The 20,281-nt window shown below is 47.3% G+C and overlaps 1 protein-coding gene across 1 annotated transcript in view; it reads left to right on the top strand.

Moving 5' to 3' along the window:
* The window catches only part of TSPAN15 (tetraspanin 15), a 56,683-nt gene that overhangs the window by 20,881 nt on the left and 15,521 nt on the right, over positions 1-20,281 (top strand). Inside the window, exons 2-3 of the mRNA XM_052640676.1 lie at positions 12,418-12,603; positions 13,865-13,939. Coding sequence (XP_052496636.1) covers positions 12,418-12,603; positions 13,865-13,939 — 261 coding nt within the window. The remainder of the gene's footprint in view (positions 1-12,417; positions 12,604-13,864; positions 13,940-20,281) is intronic.

The raw sequence follows: 20,281 nt of genomic DNA, 5'->3' as shown, positions 1-20,281 counted from the left end.
CACGCAGAGCAAAAGTCAGAGTCCTCTCCATAGCTGCAAAGGTTCCGCCTGCTCCCACACCGCTGCCCTCTCCCCTTCTCCCCTCCGTTCTCCCCACCACTGGGCTGGAGCAGCTATTCTCTGAACACATGGGCACATTCCAAGGTCTTGGTAGCTGCTTGGATGTTGACCTGTGTATCCGTGTGGATGGTAGAGAGCCCCCTACCCCTTCACGTCTTCACTCCAATATCACTCTCCCTGGCTGTGGTATTGAAAATGCCAGCCCCCTCCATCAGCCTTCCTGGCCTCCTTTCCTGTTTCTGCCTTCATAGCCCTCATAACCAAGACATACCATATACTTTTTGTTTATTTATTTCTCCCCAACTGGAACATGAGCTCCCCCATAGCCGAGACACTTGTGTTTGGTTGGTTAACTGCTAGCTGGGCCCAACTCCCCATCCCACACCCCATTCCTTTTTTTTTTTTTATGTGGAGCATTTTTAAAGTCTTTATTAAATTTGTTACATTATTGCTTCTGTCTTATGTTTTGGTTTTTTTGGCCAAGATACGTATGGGATCTTAGCTCCTCAACCAGGGCTCAGGCCCACACCCCCACACCCCCTGCACTGGAAGGTGAAGTCTTAACCACTGGACCAGCAGGGAAGCCCTCCGCACCCTGTTCTTAGCTGCTCCCAAAGTATGCTCCAGGAATCCTTGGTGGGTGGAGCCTTTTCAGGGGATCTGTGAAGTCAAAATCATTTTCTTGGTAATACTAGGATGCTATTTGCTTTCCTGCTGTCATCCTCTCAAGATTGCCTAGGGGAATTTCAAGGATGTATGATGGTGATGTGGCAGCAAATTGAGTGAGGGGCAGCTTCAAGAATCTACCAGCTCAAAAAAAAAAAGAATCTACCAGCTCATCTCATCAGCCAGATATTTACATTTGCAAAAATGTAAAGCCCATGCTACCCTTCCTCTCACAATTTTTTGGGAAAATTTTTAACAAAAAATATGCTATTTATGTTAACATGTAAATCTATTATTATTATTTCTAAATTCAGTTCAGTTCAGTTCAGTCACTCAGTCATGTCCGACTCTTTGCGACACCATGAACCGTAGTATGCCAGGCCTCCCTGTCCATCACCAACTCCTGGAGTTCACCCAAACTCACATCCATCGAGTTGCTGATGCCATCCAGCCATCTCATCCTCTGTCGTCCTCTTCTCCTCCTGCCCCCAATCCCTCCCAGCATCAGAGTCTTTTCCAATGAGTCAACTCTTTGCATGAGGTGCCCAAAGTATTGGAGTTTCAGCTTTAGCATCAGTCCTTCCAAAGAACACCCAGGACTGATCTCCTTTAGAATGGACTGGTTGGATCTCCTTGTAGTCCAAGGGACTCTCAAGAGTCTTCTCCAACACCGCAGTTCAAAAGCATCAATTCTTCAATGCTCAGCTTTCTTCAAGTCCAACTCTCACATCCATACATAACTACTGGAAAAACCATAGTCTTGACTAGATGGACCTTTGTTGTCAAAGTAATGTCTCTGCTTTTGAATATGCTATCTAGGTTGGTCATAACTTTCTTTCCAAGGATTAAGGGTCTTTTAATTTCATGGCTGCAATAAATATTTAAAGTAGGTCTTTTAATTTCTTATATAGTAAATGATCGATAGATATAATCACCCAAAACAAAAACTCTAGGGCCCTCAGAAGTTTGTAAGAGTAAAAATGAATCCTGAGACCAAAAACTTGGAGAATCACTGGCTTACACAACCTCTCAGTAAAGAAAGATCAAACAAATGAATGAACTTCTTGGTTTAGGCTGAGAGACTTTGCCATGGTGGTCTGACTTCTGAGCTCTTCCCTGTCCTCCTCCATCCCCTGTCTGCCTCTTCTCGGTTCTAACTATGCCGACCTGCTTTCCTCGTGGCACCTTCATGGGCATCTAAAATTCCTTGTCCATTTCAGAAATTCTTGCTTGTCCATTACATTCATCGAATGGAACTCAGTTTGAACTCACCTCTCCCAGGACACCTTCCTTGATCTCCCTGGTATTGCCCGTGATTTAGCGTCTCCTCGTATCTAGCTCTTCTGCACACTCAGTTACCTCTACCTCAGTGTCCCCATTTCTGTTGCATTTGTTGGTATACAGATATGTCTTACCAGACTGAGCTTCTTGAGGACAGAAACTAGATCTTACCTTTTTGTGTCCAGTGCCTGGTACATACTAGGAGGCACTTTCTAAAATATGTGTTGAATCAGTGAGTGATGCCTTGGAATTCAGAATAGGGACTTCCTTTCTTCTGATTTATCCTTGGACCAAAGTGCCTCTAAAGGGGGCATGGTTTCCGGCATCGGATTTGAGTCTTGAAATGTCAGGGTGACAACAGTGCTTCACCTTCACTCAGAAGTAATGTTTATTGAGCGCCCGCTGGGTGCTGGGGAATTTTGCCTGGTATCTTGTTTCAGGGGCACTGTGGTTCATTAGGCCATTGTGAACTGGCTTGGGCTCTAATCACTTTTCATATGGTTTCTATGGGGATAACATGGTCTGGGAGCTAAGCTAAACTTCCTGTGGACTTCTGGGACTAATGCATTTGTATTATATATGCAGACTGTGAGGTTGTTAAGTCAAAGATGGTGTGGCAGGTGTGTTGCTGGGTTCTGCTACCATGCTCTGTATGCAGTAGGTAGTAAATAGCTGGAATAATTTGTTCAATGGGCATAGTTAGCACTGGAAATAACAGTACAATGAGGGCTTCCCATTGGTGGTTTCATAGGTGATCATAAGTGGAGAGAGATTTCTATAGCTGGAGTGATCCAGGAAGTCTTCCCAGGAGAGGAGTCTTTGAGCTAAACTTTGGAGGATGGGTGTTAGCCCCTTTCATTTTTGCTATTTCCAAAAACACTTGGTCTCCTTTCCGTGGCTGCTGTGGGAGGCAGTGCCGGAGTCGTATGCCTTGATCAGGCTGGAGTGGGAAGGATATCTGTTCCCTGTAGGACCTACTCATGCAGAAGTGTGACATCTCCTGGCCAGGTGGGAAAGCAAGGGCGGACCCATGGAGAAGGACTCAGTAGCGGAAAAGACTTTGGACTACCATGGCCTGCTGATGGCTGGGGTTCTTGCAAGGGCTGTCTGGGCATGGGTTTCCATGGGTTCCTGGAGCTATGAAGGGATCCTAGGGCTTGTGGCCAAACATCTCCCTTTTTGAGCAGGGAAATTGAGGCCCAGAGAGGGGAAGGGACTTGCCCAAGGTCACATGGGAATTAGTGACAGAATTGGGATTAAAGTTTAGGGCTCTCCTCTCATTTGCCTCCCCCAACCCTCAGCGCTCTTTGTAATGTATAATGCTGCCTCTTTCCCCCTTTTTCCCTTTGACCTCTTTGGAGTCATAAGCCTTTGGAGTGGGGGATCTTTGGGTCCCCAGGGGTAAATCCTGTGCTGTCTCAGGGAAGAATGGGGGATGCCTGGCCCAGTTCCTGGTGGGCAGGTGTGGATTCTGGGACCTGAACTGGAGGCCATTGTTGAGGACAAAGTCCACTTGTCACCTCCGTGAGCCTGTGGCTGCTTTTAAAATGTCTGAGTGAAAAGGAGACTTGGGCCATCTGACTCACTCCTGCCTGCGTCCTGCAGCTGTGAGCGAGGAACCTGTGCCATCTGGGACAGAGGACCAAGGAATGGGGACCAGCAGTGGTCTGGCACAGAATGTACTCCTGAGTGTACCCCAGCAGGAGGCACTGCCCCTGGGCTGAGATCTGGGGAGATAATCACCCAGGTGCCACGGTAATACAGCGCCGGGAGGTGGGCTCTGACTTTCCTGGTGCTGACCTGTGGACGGTGGAGAGGAGGGGGATCCAGAGAGGGAAGGGAAAAGGAAAACCAGGGAGAAGTGTCTGTTGGGTAGAGGTGATGTGTTCTTGGCTCTTCTTTGCCCCTTGGCTGTTTCTCTTTTCAGATTAACCAGATAAGTCATCTTGTTAGTATTATTTTTAAATGGAGGTTCCTCTGGGAAATCTGCTCTTATTCACCGTAATGAATTAGGTCTGCCTCAGGTCTCAATAACATAAGACACCTATCTTTCTGAGCACCTCGATTCTCTTTTTAATGCAAGTTTTCAGGACTGTAAGTCATTTAATCTTGAAGCCTCAGAGTACTCTGGAGCGGGATCATTAGCTTCTTCTTTGGGTTTATAGGCATCTAAAGCAATAGCGTTTCTCACATTCATTCCTCTGATAGGCCTGGCGGCTGGTCCCTGTGTTGGTGGAGCGTCCAGTAGTGTGAGGTCAAAATCCTGTGCAGGCTTAGCTCCAATGGACCTGCTCTGATTTCCCAGAAGGAAGAGACTGCCAGGCCCTCTTGTTTCAGAATATTTTCCCCAGCTGTTTGTTATACCATTCTCCATCTGCCTGCCCCTGAACGCTTCTCAGAGAGAGTCCGGGCTCCATCAGATCTTAACCTCCAGTGTTTCATTAGTTTATATTTGTTTGTGATTAGACATTCCACTCTGCTTCTGCTGGGTTGAGTAGCTGGGGCTTGCAAACCTCCCAGCTTAGCTCTTTCACAGCCTGGAATGTGCTGCGTGCTTGTGGGAGTCTTTTTATTATCATTATTATTATAGGAATGTGGAAGATCATTTAGAGAGAGAAAGGGACAAGGCAGACCTCCAAAAAAACTTAACAATATAGAGAACAGATATGTGTGTGGGTCTTTTATCTTTTTAATTTAATTTTTATTTTATATCAGAGTATAGTTGATTTACAGTCTTGTGTTAGTTTCAGGTGTACAGCAAAGTGATTCAGTGAGATGTATATATACACATATATTCATTCTTTTTCAGATTCTTTTCCATTATAAGTTATTTAAGAATATTGAGTAGAGTTCCTTGTGCTATAGTGGGTCCATGTTGATTATCTGTTTTACGTATAGTAATGTGTATATGCAGTCTTCCCACAGACACTTCCAGTAAAGAACCCTCCTGCCAGTGCAGGAGACGTGAGAGACACAGGTTCAATTCCTGGGTCAGGAAGATCCCCTGGAGGAGGGCATGGCAGCCCACTCCAGTGTCCAGATTCTCCAGTGCCTGGAGAATCCCATGGACAGAGGAGCCTGGTGGGCTGCGATCCATAGAGCTGCAAAGAGTTGGACGTGACTGAAGTAACTTAGCACGTGCACAATGCACAAGTGTGTATATGTTAATCCCAGACTCCTAATTTATCATGCAGGAATGAGTGTTTGTAACTGTTGGTGACAGGAGGGTAAGCAAAACAGGGTGTTAAGTCCACTTTGCTTCTTAGAGAGAAGGCCGTGTTTCCCACCCCGGGCCGAGCTGGAGAGCCGAGCCTGGGAAATACTTCCAGAAGTTTCTCCCCGAATCTGTCTAGACAGCCATGGGAAAGCTTGAGGGAGGTGGAGACCACTGTTGTTAGAGAGGTCATGATAAAGATGATGTAAATAAAGAAGGAATAAACCATGCCTATGGGCAGGAAAGCCTGGTAAAGGTGTCGATTTTCTCCCAAGGGATCTATAGATCCAGTGTGATTCCAGTCAAACCTCAGGAGATTTTTTCAAGGAACTTGATAAGATGATTCTGAAATACGTACACAAGAGTCAAGGTCTAAGAATATCCAGGATGCTTCCAAAGAAGGCAGGAAGGAGGGGCGTGGCCTTGCAGATGCCACAGTGGTATTATAAAACTGCAGTCACTACCGAAGGGAGGTTTGTTTAGAGACAGACTGACTGATGGGAGAGACTGGGAGCCAGAAAGAGACCTAGGCATGTGTAGAACCTCAGTGTATACAGAAAAGTTGTAGCAGATCCATGGGGACAAGAGGCCTAGTTAATAAGTGGTGCCTGTTGCATTCCAAACAAAAGCAGATTGTCAGAGAATGTCATGGACCAAGGGTTGCAGTTAACCAAGTTCTCTGCATGGATGTCAAGCTTTTTTTGTTTTGTTTTTTAAGAAGAAGTTCAGGGTCAAGGCAGAGTTGACAGCAGAGTATCGGTGACGAAGACCAGGGACCGGCTCTTTTGCTGGCAGCGGCTGTCTGCTGCTGCTTCCTCCAGGGCTGGCTTTGTCTTGGGCTTGAGAGGAACCGTATTCCTCCAGCACAGACTGCCTGAATTTAGCACTGGGACCAGGCCAATGGCACCAAGTCCAGGGTCCCAGAGCTTAGAATACTGCCCTGTCCTTCTGGAGGTGGGTCTGGCACTCTCCTGGGAGACAGAATGAGCCCTAGATCAGTTTGGGTTGGGAGCTCTGGATCTGGTCTGTCCTGCTGTTCGTAGTGGCAAGAGAAGTGGGGTGGCAGGAGCTGAGCTTTCTTGGGGAAAGTGAGAGAAGAGATTACTTTCTCTTGGATGAAAGTCATTGAATATAAACTTCCTCTAGCCAGTGGTAGGATGATTAGGGCACATGACTCTTTGATAAGGATGGTCTCTACCATCAGAAAGGAGCAAGGCAGGAATGGTAAGGGGCAGCATCCAAGTGGCCACCAACTACCCCTGTCACATCTAAACTATCTTAAATGAAGTAAAATAAAAAATTTGGGCTTCCCTGCTGACTCAGTGGTACAGAATCTGCCTGCCAATGCAGGAGACACAGGTTCAGTCCCGGGGTTGGGAAGATCTCCTGGAGAAGGAAATGGCAATCCACTCCAGTATTCTTGCCTGAAAAATCTCATGGACAGAGGATCCCGGGAGGCTACAGTCCGTGGAGTCACAAAAGAGTTGGACACGACTTAGCAACTAACCAATAACAACAAAATGAAAAATTCAGCTTTTCAGGCACACAAGCCGTGTTTCAAGAGCTTGCTAGTTCCATATGGCTAGTGACTGACCACACTGGATGTTACCACCATCATAGAAGATTCTGTTGGGAGCACTGCTCTGCTACCGGCACCTTTGTATTTTGCAGAGACATTTCGGACCCATTCTCTCCCAGATCAAAGTGAAAGGCCTGTCTGGTAGATTTAGTGGCAGGCAGACAAGTTTGGGCTGTGCATCCTGACTCCGCCTCTTATAAGCTCTGTGTCACTTAACCTCACTGAGTCTGGTCTTTAAAAGCAATTAGCTGTTTCTTAGATGTGCCAGGGTGTGTGACAGTCAGGGAGATGCTGGTATGGCACTTTGTAGGCTGTTGGTGCCACATAATCACTCTGTACATGGGAGCGGGCATTACTATTTTACAAGTGAAAAGTGAGGCTCAGAGAGGCAAAGTGACATGGCCAAAGCCTCTGAACTAATAAATGAAGGCCCAGAATGCCAACTCCCATCTCTTATTTTACCTCCATCCAGCCCCAATCTGTGCAGGACAGACACTGGTAGAGTGTGCTGAGCAGGAGCACACACCTGCAGGGTGGGCTCGGCCCTGGGCCAGGCAGGATCAGTCTGGGACCAAAGGGCTGGTGGGTATGAGGTCCAGGACTTCCTGGATGGATGCAGGGGCCCTGCTAGCCCCACCTTATTTAAAATCTCTTTCAGGCCTTGGAGTTTATCCTTTTAAGCTCAGACTTTACAAAAGTGCTTTGTTTGGGCCATATAGAGCCTTGCAGCCTTTGAGCGCCCCTTAGGTGGTTCCAATGTGGATCAGTTATTGGAGACTTCAAGAAAACACTGGCTCCTCCAGGAAGCTCATCCTGATTTTCTGAAATTTCCTTTCGCCCCCACAATTTTGTTCAAATTCCCAGAGTCTTCCCCATGGGAGAGATTCAGCATGCTTCCCCTAGATCTGAGATTCTTCCTCTTTTTTTGTGCCAGGAACATTTCAGTTGAAGGATAATGATAGTAAAGTTTGGCTTTTTTCTCCATCCCCAGTTCAGAGATCCCTGAATCCCATCCATCAGGCCATAGAGATCATTTCAAGACTCTCAACCTGTCTTCCCCCAGACTTAGCCCATGTACAGTCTTGTGACCCCTTGTGACCATCAGGGTCTGGGACACAGTAGGTGCCTGGCATGTGCCTTTGGGGGTAAGGGTAGGCCTTGTGGGTCCCCTCTGAGTGCAGACCTGCCCCAGCTGGGAGTGAGCCAGCCGGAACCAGATGCTTCCTGAAGGGGGAGGCAGTGCAGGTGCTGGAAGGCCTCACATGCTTGCCAGCAGCAGCATGAAGCTGGGCCTCAGCTTGCAGAGGAGGAAGACAGTTCCCAGGCTGCAGGGCTCAGAGGGGACTTCAGGCCTGGTTCACAGTGGGCAACAGGCTCCCATGCAGCCTTTTGAAGATGCCACGTGGCTTGTGGCAAAATCTGGGGCTCTTAGCCTGGCCCATGGACTCTTTCCTTCTCTGGCCCCAAATGGGCATGGCCGTGTGCCCCTCACCCCCAGCCAATTTTAGCTGAAGCTGTCCTGCTTGACAGATGGGCCATTTGCTTCCTGTGCTGGAGCTGAGTGGCTGGGTGCCCAAAGAGAGACTATAATTAGCAGAGAAAAGGGGATGGGATTGCACACTAGCATTGACAGTTAATTTTATACTCACAGGGAAACATAAACTAATGTTCTCAGAGATGTAAATATCATTTGGAAATCATGAAGTTCCTGGGAAGGGTATGTCAGCCTCTCCCCATGCCTGCTGCTCCTGCAACCCTTGAATAAGGAGCCTAGATCTGCTTGTGCTGTGTGTAGTGCCACCTCAGGGGCTACCCGGTGGCTTCTGGAAGGACTGAGGTGGCAGCACCCCTGGCTGGACCAGGAGAGATGAGCCTGTGATGGCTCAGTACACAGTGGTGCAGGAGCTCAGAGGTTTGGGTCTGCACTAGAAAGCTGCAGTAGCTTTTTATGGCTTTAGTGGTCTGGAAATGCTGCAAGGCTGACTCGCAAGGAAAATGTGATCTTTTGTAACAGGAGGGAGATCAGACCAAAGAAAGTTTTGTTTCCTGCCAGGAAGGCCGTTCTGGAGTGGGTCCCGGTGCTCTGGAGAGCTTATAAAAATAGAAGAAGCCACTGACTGCCTTTACAAAGAGGGCTGGGGTCAATTCTGCTCAGAATGCAGGCCTACAACAGCTTGGTGTTTTGGGGATGGTTTCCAAAGCAGGGTACCTGAACCCAGAAGCATAGCGTCAGATAGGAAGGAGGGGGGACAGCCTAGGATGGTGGTTAGATGTTGCTTTTTTATCTAAACAAACAAACAAAAATACTGAAACACAGAAGTCTCAAAAGTATGTGGAATCAATCCTGAAAATATTAAGGTGTTATCTTGTTGGTTCAGTGACAACATGCAAATTACAGTTTTCACCAAGATAGAGGATAAAACGCCACTTCTGTTGCCCGAGGCACACCGTGTCCTTGCATATTGATTACACGCCCTGCCTGGGCTCTGATGATGTGGGGTTCTTCTTTAACCATCAACCCTGACTCTAGGGCTGAAAGATCTCTGGGTTCTGTGTCTGGTTCAGGGTTGCTGCTGCTGCTAAGTCGCTTCAGTTGTGTCCGACTCTGTGCGATTCCATAGACGGCAGCCCACGAGGCTCCCCCATCCCTGGGATTCTCCAGGCAAGAACACTGGAGTGGGTTGCCATTTCCTCCTCCAATGCAAGAAAGTGAAAAGTGAAAGTGAAGTCGCTCCGTCATGTCCAACTCTTCACCACCCCGTGAACTGAGCCTACCAGGCTCCTCCGTCCACGGGATTTTCCAGGCAAGAGTACTGGATTGGGGTGCCATTGTTCAGGGTTAGAGTTGAGTAATACCTTGTAAGTGCACTAATAAGGAAGGGGAAGATTTGGCTCTTTAAAACTTCTTGCCCTTGTTCTCAGAGGACCCGCAGGGCTTAGGCTGGCCTTGAACAATAATTTCACCATGTCCTGGGTTTTGGAGCATGAACTGACCAAATAACTTGGGTTAATATTTTTCTATCAAAAGTAGATTTTATTTCTTGTGGTCCTCATTTTCCTATAGAGGGCCTTGTGTGTGTGTCTCCTAACTTTTTAAATTTAAATTAAAAAATTTATCCAGCTGAGTGATTTGGATGACATCATTTCACTCATGGTTTTCCCGACATGGCCAACTTGTTAATAAGCAGTTCATGGCCAAGTTTCTCAATGCCTTTAGCACCTCTTGGCCTGTGTGTGCTGGGAAGGCATTCCTTTTAGACCTGGGGAGTAGGTATCAGTAATCCCAGATTATCCTTTCAAACTAAGGAGAACGGCACTTAGCAGTGACATACAGCAGAGCCCTGGACCGGAGGAGATGGCTTCCCGGTAACCCTCTGTTACCCGATGTTTCCAAGTAAGTAAGTTTGGTCTGTTTGACTTTTGGCATCCCTGCCACTTGCAGAGCTTAGGAGAAGCAGGCACTTCCCTTTGCCCAGAACAGTCTTGGCGCTCTTTAGAAGGCTGTTGAGGAGATCTACTTTGAGGGCACATTGTATAATGCCATTTTAAGCTGGAGGTAGACCAGGAGTAACTGGAGGAGCCACCACCTCCTTGGTGTTCAGGATGTTGACTCTAGGGTGGCTGTGCTCATGGCGTATCTTGCCTATATCTTGTCTGTATTATCCCTCATTTCCTTTACTTAGACCTTCACTGACAGCACCATGGCTTCTGACTCCTCTCCCACACTGCCTCCTGCTCTGTGGAGAAGTCCAGTGTATCTGCTCTTGGGAATGTGTGGCCTGGAATTCCAGAATCATTGGACAGGCAGAATGCTGGGTAGACAGCGCTGGACTCAAACCCAAGCGGGGATCTACTGGGAAGCCTGGCTTGCATCTGTTCAACAGACATTGATTGTAAATGCCTGTTGTGCTTCCTTAATGTCAGGGCTGTTCTGGTGCTGGGGATGCCTTAAACAGTTGAAAAATTCCTCCTAGCATGGAGCTTATGTTCTTGTGGGGAAGACAAACAGTTAAAAGAGAAAACAAAAAATGTAGTACATTTAATACTTGTCAGTACAAAGGAGAAATAAATCAGGAAATTGGGATTGAGAGTTTCAGGGAGAGAATTTTCTGTATTTAAACAAGAAGACCCCGAAGGCCTCACTGAGCAGGTGAGAAGTGAGCAAAGATGAGAAGGAGGTGAGGGAGGGAGCCGTAGTGCCATTTGGAGATCAGGAGAAAGCGCATTCCAGGGAGTGGGAACAGCCTGTGCAAAGGCCCCTAGTGTTTGGCAGTGAGGGGCCCAGTGCAGTTAAAGCAGAGTGAGGAAGTGGGGGGAGTGAGAAGTGAGCTCAGCTAGGCTGTGTGGACTGTGATTAGGGTTGTGGCTTTTACTCTCAGGGCACAGAGAACCAGCTTGTCCTTATTAGATTTTGCTTGGTCAACTCTGGTAGGAAGAACAGGCTGAAAGGGGCCAGTTAGAACACTATTGTGAATCCCAGGGTGATGGGGCAATGCAGTCCCAGACATGTCTGAGGGTTTGGGGTGACAGCCTCCGATAGGGCTCCCTGAAGATTTAGTATGAGACTTTGCCAGCTGAGAGCAGGAAGGGGTCCTCCAAGAACTTTTTTGCCTCATTTTTCCTGATGGGGAGTTACAGTGGTCACCTTTCCACTGTTAGGAAAATTGATGAGGAGGAATTTGACTTAAAAATCTCTTCAAAATCCCTCCTGCTCCAACTTTCAGTTTTCCTGATGATCATTCTGAAGATAAATCCCACTGGGTGCACTGCCCATCCCCCTGAGCAGGTCTGAAATTTCCTTTGGTGTTCTGCCTGTGTAAGACACACCCCAGGGCCCCATGCTTTCAGGTTCATAGTGTTTCCACTGTCCTTATCTCACTAAAGCCTTGCAAAAACCCTTGGGTGAACAGGGCAGAAATGATAGTCTTCATACCCATTTTTCAGATGAGAACACAGACTTGTGTGGTCCAATGCTTGTCCAAAGCCCAGGGTTAGTTAGCAAGTGGCAGAGCTGGGACTGCGGCCCAGGTTCTCTGATCCTCTAGGCAGTGGCATTTCCCCTGACTCACCAGTACTTCCCACCAAAGCAGCACTTCCAAATAGGGTCTGTGTTAATTTACTAGGGCTGCCGTAATAGAGTACCACAGACTGGGCGGCTTAAGCAACAGAGGTTTGTCGTCTCTCAGTTCTGGAGGCTGGATGTCCAAGATGAAGGTGTGGGCAGAGTTGGTTTTCTCAGAGCCCCTCTCTTTGGCTTTGCCAATGACTGTCTTCTCTGTGTGTCTTCACGTGGTCTTCTCTCGGTGTGTCTATGTCCTAATCTCCTCTTATGAACATTCATCGTGGATTCAACCCGAGTCGTAAGACCTCATTTTAACTTCATTACCTCTTTTAAGCCTCAGTTTCCAAGTACAGTCCCGTTCTGAGGTTCTGGGGGTTAGGACCTCAGCTTGTGAATTTTGGGAACACAGTTCAGCCCATAACAGGTTGCCTCACATCCAGTGACCTGGGGTGACCCCTCCAACGGCAGGCACCAGAACCCTCCCTTGAGTCCTTCGTAGGAGAATCAAGCAACTGCAGTCCTTCTCCTCTCTCACTCCTCGTTTTCTTGCTGCAGCTGATCGGGGGCCTGGTCCTGTCTGTGGGGATCTATGCAGAGGTCGAGAGGCAGAAATACAAAACCCTGGAAAGTGCCTTTCTGGCCCCGGCCATCATCCTCATCCTCCTGGGGGTCGTCATGTTCATCGTGTCCTTCATCGGCGTCCTGGCTTCCCTCCGTGACAACCTGTGTCTCCTCCAAGCGGTGAGTCAGCCCCAGGCACCCATCAGCTGGTGGGGCAGGGGGTGTGATCCTTGGAGTCCCTGGGAGAGCTGAGAGACCACCCCTGGGCCCTCGGGCAGCGCAGTTAATCAGTCCTTGCCTCAAACCAGCTCTACTGGAGGGTTTCGTGGGTCAGCCTGTCCATATTGGCCCAAGAGGGCTCAGCTTCCTCCACTTCTGCTTAGAAAGGCTGATTCAAAAACTGTTCTTAAACCCCATGTTGGTCTGGTCTGTCTGTTGGAAGTGGGAGAAGGTACGCTCAGATGAGAGCAAGCAAAACCAAGAAAAGTTGTTAGTGGTGACTCATTAGCTCATGTAACCAGCAAGTCCACCCTAGGTCCAGGGGTTTAGCTGACGCCCTGGGCTTTCTCTTGCCACCTCCCAGCTGGATGCCAGCTGCTGTCCTCAGGTTCTCTTTGCGATGGTCACCAGTAGCCTTAGGCCAACAGTCCTTATAGCTCAGGGTCCTGGGGAGTCTTTCCTGGTAACTCTGGCCAAGATCCTAGGACTTTGATGGGACTGCTTGGCCAAGTGCCTGCCCTGGGGTCAGGGATAGGGTCAGCCTCCCTGCCCCCTTACTGTGGGGTGAGGGATGGCTTCTCAACACAGGGGGTGCCGGATAGGAGATCTGTTCAGTCTGCACCCACATGTGTGTTTGACCTCATTGTTCCCCTCACCCGGGAAGCCCCTAAAAGCCCCTATGAGTGTGGTCTCAGTGATCCTTCCTGAGGCTGGAAGTTGTTGACATTAGTTTGGACAATGCTTGTTTCTGTGCTAAAGAGTGGTGTATATACTCAGCCTGAGACAGCCCCTCATCTGCCCTTGGGGTCTGGGAAGTCACTTTGCAGGGGCTTTGCTGGCAGAGCTGGAAACGCTGCTCTAACCTGCTTGTCAAGACATGCCTGTCCCCTCTGGGTCAGCCAGAGGAGGACCAGCGGCTGCTCAAGGTGTGGGGTTGGGGGAGGGGATTGTGTTTTTTCACCCAGACCCCACTGAGGACTTCTGGGACAAACCTCGATAACAGTCTGGCTGGGACAGCTGAGTCACTCTTCCTCATCACAGGCTCCAGCGACGGGCTTTCCTGGGAATGTCTGTCCACATCCTGTGCCTCACAGGAGGAAGGGGTGAAAGGCCCAGGAACCCATAAGAGCTCTGACAAAGATGATTTTCTTACTGTGCTTGACCTTGAAGCAGATGGCACTTCCCTTCCCCTCTCGGTGACTCACTGAACTTTGTTTTGCAGTTCATGTACATCCTTGGGATTTGCCTCATAATTGAGCTCATTGGTGGCGTGGTGGCCTTGATCTTCCGGAACCAGGTGGGCCTCTGGCACATTTACCAGTCCCGTGTATGCTGGGCACCCGCTCTATGTGCGCCCTGTTGCAAACTGGGAGTGTAGCTGAGAGTGGGGCGGATAATCCCTCCTGTGTCTATTGGGCTGGGGAGATAGGCACTGAACAGGTAGCCCAGAAAACAAGAGAACAAAACAGGCTGATGGCAGTGTGCCTGGGGTGGAGGTGGGGAGGATGCTGATGAGAAGGAGCCAACCTGCTGAGGCTCAGGGGGACAGAGGGAACCACTGAGGCAGAGGGAGCTTGGTGGGTTTGTGCACAGTGTGGAGGCTGCTTGGCTGAAGGTGAGTGATGGAAAGTGGGTAGAAGGTGAAGCTGGAAGGACTGGCCAGGGCAGATCACGTACGGCCTTGGAATTTTTTTAAAAGGCAGTGGGAGCCTGTGGAGAGTTTTATGCTGGGAAGTGATGTGATCTGATTCACGTTTTACTTGCTGCTGAATGGAGAATGGACAGTAGGGGCACTAGCCGTGGGTGAGCCTTAACCATGGGCGTGTCTTAGCCTTGGAATCCAAGGGTCTTCTTCCTGTTTCATGAGTACCGGGAAAGGGAAGGGGAGATTCCCGTCACATTGATGCAGTCACTGAGGCGCAGAGAGGTTAAGAAGCCCTCCTAAGAGTACATAGCAAGAGGGAGGCAGCTCAGGGATGCTTTCCAATTTCTTTTCATTTCTTTTTTCCTCCTCTGCCCCAGCCTTATTGAGGAATAATTGACAAATATTGACAAATAATTGACAAATTATGTTTAAACTCTACAATGTGATGATTTGATATAGGCATACATTGTGAAAGGATTACCATAATCAAGTTAATAATACATCCATCACCTTGGATAGTTAACTTTGGGGGAGGGGTAAGATGTTAATATTTATGATCTATTCTCTAAGCAAACTTCAAATATATAATACTGTATTATTAACTATAGTCCTCATACTGTTCATTAGGTCCTCAGAACTTATTCATCTTGTAACTGAAAATTTATACCATTGACCAACATCTTCCTGTTTCCCCCACCTGCTATCCCCCGACAACCACTTTTCTACTCTCTGGTTCTATGAGTTTGACTCTTTTTTAGATTTCAAATGTAACTGGCCCCATATAAGAAGTGTTTGTCTCTCTCTCTCTCACTTATTTCTCTTAGCATAATACCCTCAAGAGTCACCCATGTTGTTCTAAGTGGCAGGTTTTCCTTATTTTTCATGGCTGAATAATATTCCATTATATATATATACATTCTGTATACACAAACAATGGAATATCTGTGTCTATCTCACATCTTGATCCATTCATCTGGCAAACAGACAGGTTGTTTCCATATCTTGGCAATTGTGAGTAATGTCGAGATGAATGTGAGAGTTCTTTTCACGGCAGATGACTCTTTGAGATAGTAATTTCATTTTCTTTGGCTATGAGTGGGATTGTACCACATATGGTAGTTCTATTTTTAATTTTTTGAGAAAGCATCATACAGTTTTCCATAGTGATTGTACCAATTTTACACTCCCAGCAACAGTGTACAAAGGTTCCCTTTTCGCCTCACCCACATTTGTCTCCTGTCTTTTGATAATGGACATTCCAACAGGAGTGAGATTATATCTCATTGTGGCTTTAGTTTGCATTTCCCTGATGTTTAGAGATGTTGAGCATTTTTTCATATACTTGTTGTTCATTTGTTCATACATGTCTTCTTTGAAAAACTGTCTATTCAGGTCCTCTGCCCATTTTTTAATTAAATTACAGCTGATGCTTGAACAACATGGATTTGAACACTGTATATCCACTTATACACAGATATTTTTCAATAAATATAGTATCTGTGTTTCATTTTACAGATCTTTAAATCAACCAAGTGTGAGAAATGTTTATGTTCATTTTACAGAACTTTAAATCAACCAAGTGTGAGGAATGTTTATGTTCAGTTAGAGATCACAGTGCTGCTGCTGCTGCTAAGTCGCTTCAGTCGTGTCCGACTCCGTGCGGCCCCATAGACGGCAGCCCACCAGGCTCCCCCGTCCCTGGGACTCTCCAGGCAAGAACACTGGAGTGGGTTGCCATTTCCTTCTCCAATGCATGAAGGTGAGAAGAGAAAGTGAAGTCGCTCAGTCGTGTCTGACTCTTAGCGACCCCATGGACTGCAGCCTACCAGGCTCCTCTGTCCATGGGATTTTCCAGGCAAGAGTGCTGGAGTGCGGTGCCATTGCCTTCTCCGAGAGATCTCAATATGTGGAGTCAAAAGGACTAGGGTTTGAGTCCTGATTCTATTTAAACTGTTTTAGCTTCCTGCCCTTCAGTGAGTTATTTATCAGTTCCTTTGTTCAGAGGCAGTATGCAGATTCTCAACTGTATTGGGGGTTGGCACCCCTAATCCCTGTGTTGTTCAAAGGTCAACTGTATTTTTTTGTTGTTGTTGCTATTTTGCAACTGTAGTGGTTCCATATATATTTTGGGTATTAACCCCTTTTCAGATATATTGTTTACAGTTCAGTTCAGTACAGTCGCTCAGTCATGTCCGACTCTTTGCGACCCCATGAATTGCAGCACACCAGGCCTCCCTGTCCATCACCATCTCCCGGAGTTCATTCAGATTCACGTTCATCGAGTCAGTGATGCCATCCAGCCATCTCATCCTCTGTCATCCCCTTCTCCTCCTGCCCCCAATCCTTCCCAGCATCAAAGTCTTTTCCAGTGAGTCAACTCTTCGCATGAGGTGGCCAAAGTACTGGAGTTTCAGCTTTAGCATCAGTCCTTCCGAAGAAATCCCAGGGCTGATCTCCTTCAGAATGGACTGGTTGGATCTGCTTGCAGTCCAAGGGACTCTCAAGAGTCTTCTCCAACAGCACAGTTCAAAAGCATCAATTCTTCGGCGCTCAGCCTTCTTCACAGTCCAACTCTCACATCCATACATGACCACTGGAAAAACCATAGCCTTGACTAGACGGAACTTAGTCGGCAAAGTAATGTCTCTGCTTTTGAATATGCTATCTAGGTTGGTCATAACTTTTCTTCCACGGAGTAAGCGTCTTTTAATTTCATGGCTGCAGTCACCATCTGCAGTGATTTTGGAGCCCCCAAAAATAAAGTCTGACACTGTTTCCACTGTTTCCCCATCTATTTCCCATGAAGTGATGGGACCAGATGCCATGATCTTCGTTTTCTGAATGTTGAGCTTTAAGCCAACTTTTTCACTCTCCTCTTTCACTTTTCTCAAGAGGCTTTTGAGTTCCTCTTCACTTTCTGCCATAAGGGTGGTGTTTACAGTTATTTTCTCCCAATTCATAGCTTACCTTTTAACTTTTTACATAGTTTACTTTTTAGCAGAAATGCTTTAGTTTAACATAGTCTCATTTATTATTTTTTTTGCTATAGGCAACATTGCCTATATATTTGATGTCAGATCCAAGAAATCATTGCCAAGAACAATATCAAGGAGTTTTTTCCTATATTTCCTTTAGGAGTTAGTTCTACTTGAGGTCTTCTGCTACATTTAAGTCTTTAACTCATTTTGAGTTGTTTTTTGTCTATGATATAAGGATCCAATTTCATTCTTTAGCATGTGGATTTGCAGTTTTCTCAACATTATTTATTAAAGAGAGTTGGCATCTTTGTTGGGAATTAGTTGACCATGTATGTTGGCTTTATTTCCAGACTCCCTTTTCTGTACCATTGATCTATGTGTCTATTTTTATGTCAAAACCATACTGTTTTGGTAACCATAACTTTGTAATATTGAAATATATGAAGTGTGATACCTTCAGCTCGGCTCTTCTTATTCCAGATTGCTTTGGCTACCAGGGTTGGTTGTGATTCTGTATGAATTTGAGCATTTTTTTCTGTATCTCTGAAAGATGCCGTCTGAATTTTGGCAGGGGGATTGCGCTGAATCTATAGGTTGCTTTGGCCCATTGGTTGTCCTCCCGATTCAGTTTTGCTATTTGTTCCTCCCTTTTCCTCTTTTCTGCTTTTCAGACCATCTGCTCTGGGCTGGCAGACCCAGGGTCCTGGCTCATTTTTCAGCAGCCTTGAGGAGAGAGAGATGTTTATTCCATTTGCCCATGGGGATGCCATTCTGTGCAGCCAGCAGGGCTCCTGGCTGCCCACAACTTTCCAGAGTTATGAGTTAGTGCTTTACTAACTAGAGCCCAAGTCCAGGCCACAGTTAGCAGCATCAGTGGCTTAATAAGTGAATAGCAGTTCTCGTTTACAGGGTGCTTTCACAAAGACTGATGACTTATTTTCCTTGCCCGTAGCTCAACAGGGGCCATGACACCACTCCTTTCCAGGGAGGAGCTAAGTAAAGGCGAAACCTCCAGGGACCTTTAGTCCTCACAGCTGAGGATGCCATGGGCTTGAGGTCAGGGCTGAGAGCTTACATTATCCCCAAACACGGAGGGCATGACAGGGTGAAGTGTGTTCCTTCCCCTTGGGTACTGTGTCCCCTCATGGGACTATGTCAGTCCAGGAAGGACCCTCATCGTCAGGGCTCTCAGCTCTTTTGGAGGCTTATGATGGGCTGTGCTCTCATATGACAGTGATATATAATTCAAAAACGTAAAAATGAGATACAAAACTGTAAATGTAGGGACTTCTCTGGCAGTCCAATGGTTAAGACTCTGTGCTCCCAACGCAGGGGACATGGGTTCAATCCCTGGTTGAAGAACTAAGATCCCACATTACTGCACAGCATGGCCTAAAAGAAAGAAAAAGAGAGAGAGAAAAAGAAAAAAAAAGCCCTGTAAGTGCAGTAAGATCTCCACAATGAAAAAAAATAGGCCTGAAAAAATCTGGAAGGAAATAGAAATATTAACATATTAAATCATATTTTCCCTGAGGGATGGAACTAGGGTGATTTTTATTTCCTCCTTTATATTTTTTTTCCCTAGCTCCCAAATTTTCTTTTACATTTTTTATAATCAAGAAGGAAAATACCATATAAAGGAAAATAATGTCCCTGCCAACTGTGATGCCATGTGATTTCGTAAAACAAGAAATGGGCCAGTGGCGAGGATAGGGAAGGAGGAGCCTGGCCACTGATGGTGGGGAAAGAGGTGAGGCACAGTCAAGGTCGGGTTCCAGGTGAATTCCCAATTCCAGTTTTTCTTCCCCAAGAGGAGAAGACAGATTTCTCTGAGTCACAGTGTAACAAGTTCGGTCTCCAGCCCCCCAGGCTACCTCTTAACTCTAAGACTCCACTTGTGGTGACAGATGAAGACAAATCATCAGGCTGATGACTTCACACAGGGCTCCCAGGAAGGTGCAACCGTGGTCACCTCCAGGCAGCAAAAGATAACTCCCGGGTGTGAGGCAGAAATTCTGTATCAGTTGCTGACCCTGGGCACAGTTTCTGCCGCTAGGCATGACCCAGGAGTTGGATTGAAGCAGCTTCTCTACTTATGTGGGGTGGAGTGGCTGTGTGATGGGGAACTTGGTGCAGAGCTGGTGGCCCCAAGGATCCAGCCATTAAAAGGCGGATAAGTGCAGAGAAGTGCAGCACCCTGGACCCAGCAGTGGGTGGAGAACCTGCATGACTTCCACGGGTGTCTGGGTCTCCCTGCTCTTTATTTTTTTAAATTAATGTATGTTTTGGCCGTGCAGGGCTTCCCTGGAGGCTCAGTTGGTAAAGAATCTGCCTGCAATACCGGAGACCCAGGTTCAGTCCCTGGGTCGGGAAGATCCTGGAGAAAGGAATGGCTACCCACTCCAATATTCTTGGCAGGATAATTCCATGGATGGTGGAGCCTGATAGGCTACAGTCCATGGGGTCACAAAGAGTCAGACACAACTGAGCAACTAACACTTTCACTTTGGGCTTCTCTGTGGCTCAGATGGTAAGGAATCTGCCTGCTCTGCAGGAGACCTGGGTTCGATCCCTGGGTTGGGAAGATCCCCTAGAGGAGGAAATGGCAACCCACTCCAGTATACTTGCCTGGATCTTACTTCCCTGACTAGGGATTGAGCCTGCATCAGGGAAGCATGGAGTCTTAAGCACTGGACAGCCAGGGAAATCCCCAGGTCTCATTGGTTTTGACCTGACATCACCCCAGCTTGCTGTGAGCCTCCCTGAAGGAATATTGGGGGTGTTGGAGGTGGGCAGCTCCTGCCCATGTGTTCCCAGCGAGGCAGGGCTGAGCAGGGACACCCAGAAGGCTATGGCTGGTATGTCTGTACCCATCCCTGGCCTCCTTCCCTCTACCTCCTGGACAAGTGGAGGAGTGACCTCTTTTCTGGCCTTCATTGGATGGTGCCATGGTCACACCCAACACCAGCCAAGGAACAATGGGCAGCACCCAACCTGTTTATCTTGGCACTGTCAC

The sequence above is a fragment of the Budorcas taxicolor genome, chromosome 5 (genome assembly GCF_023091745.1).
Source record: "Budorcas taxicolor isolate Tak-1 chromosome 5, Takin1.1, whole genome shotgun sequence".
Taxonomy (NCBI): Eukaryota; Metazoa; Chordata; class Mammalia; order Artiodactyla; family Bovidae; genus Budorcas; species Budorcas taxicolor.
The sequence above is the reverse complement of the archived record's forward strand: the minus strand, read 5'-3'. Positions and strand labels throughout refer to the sequence as shown.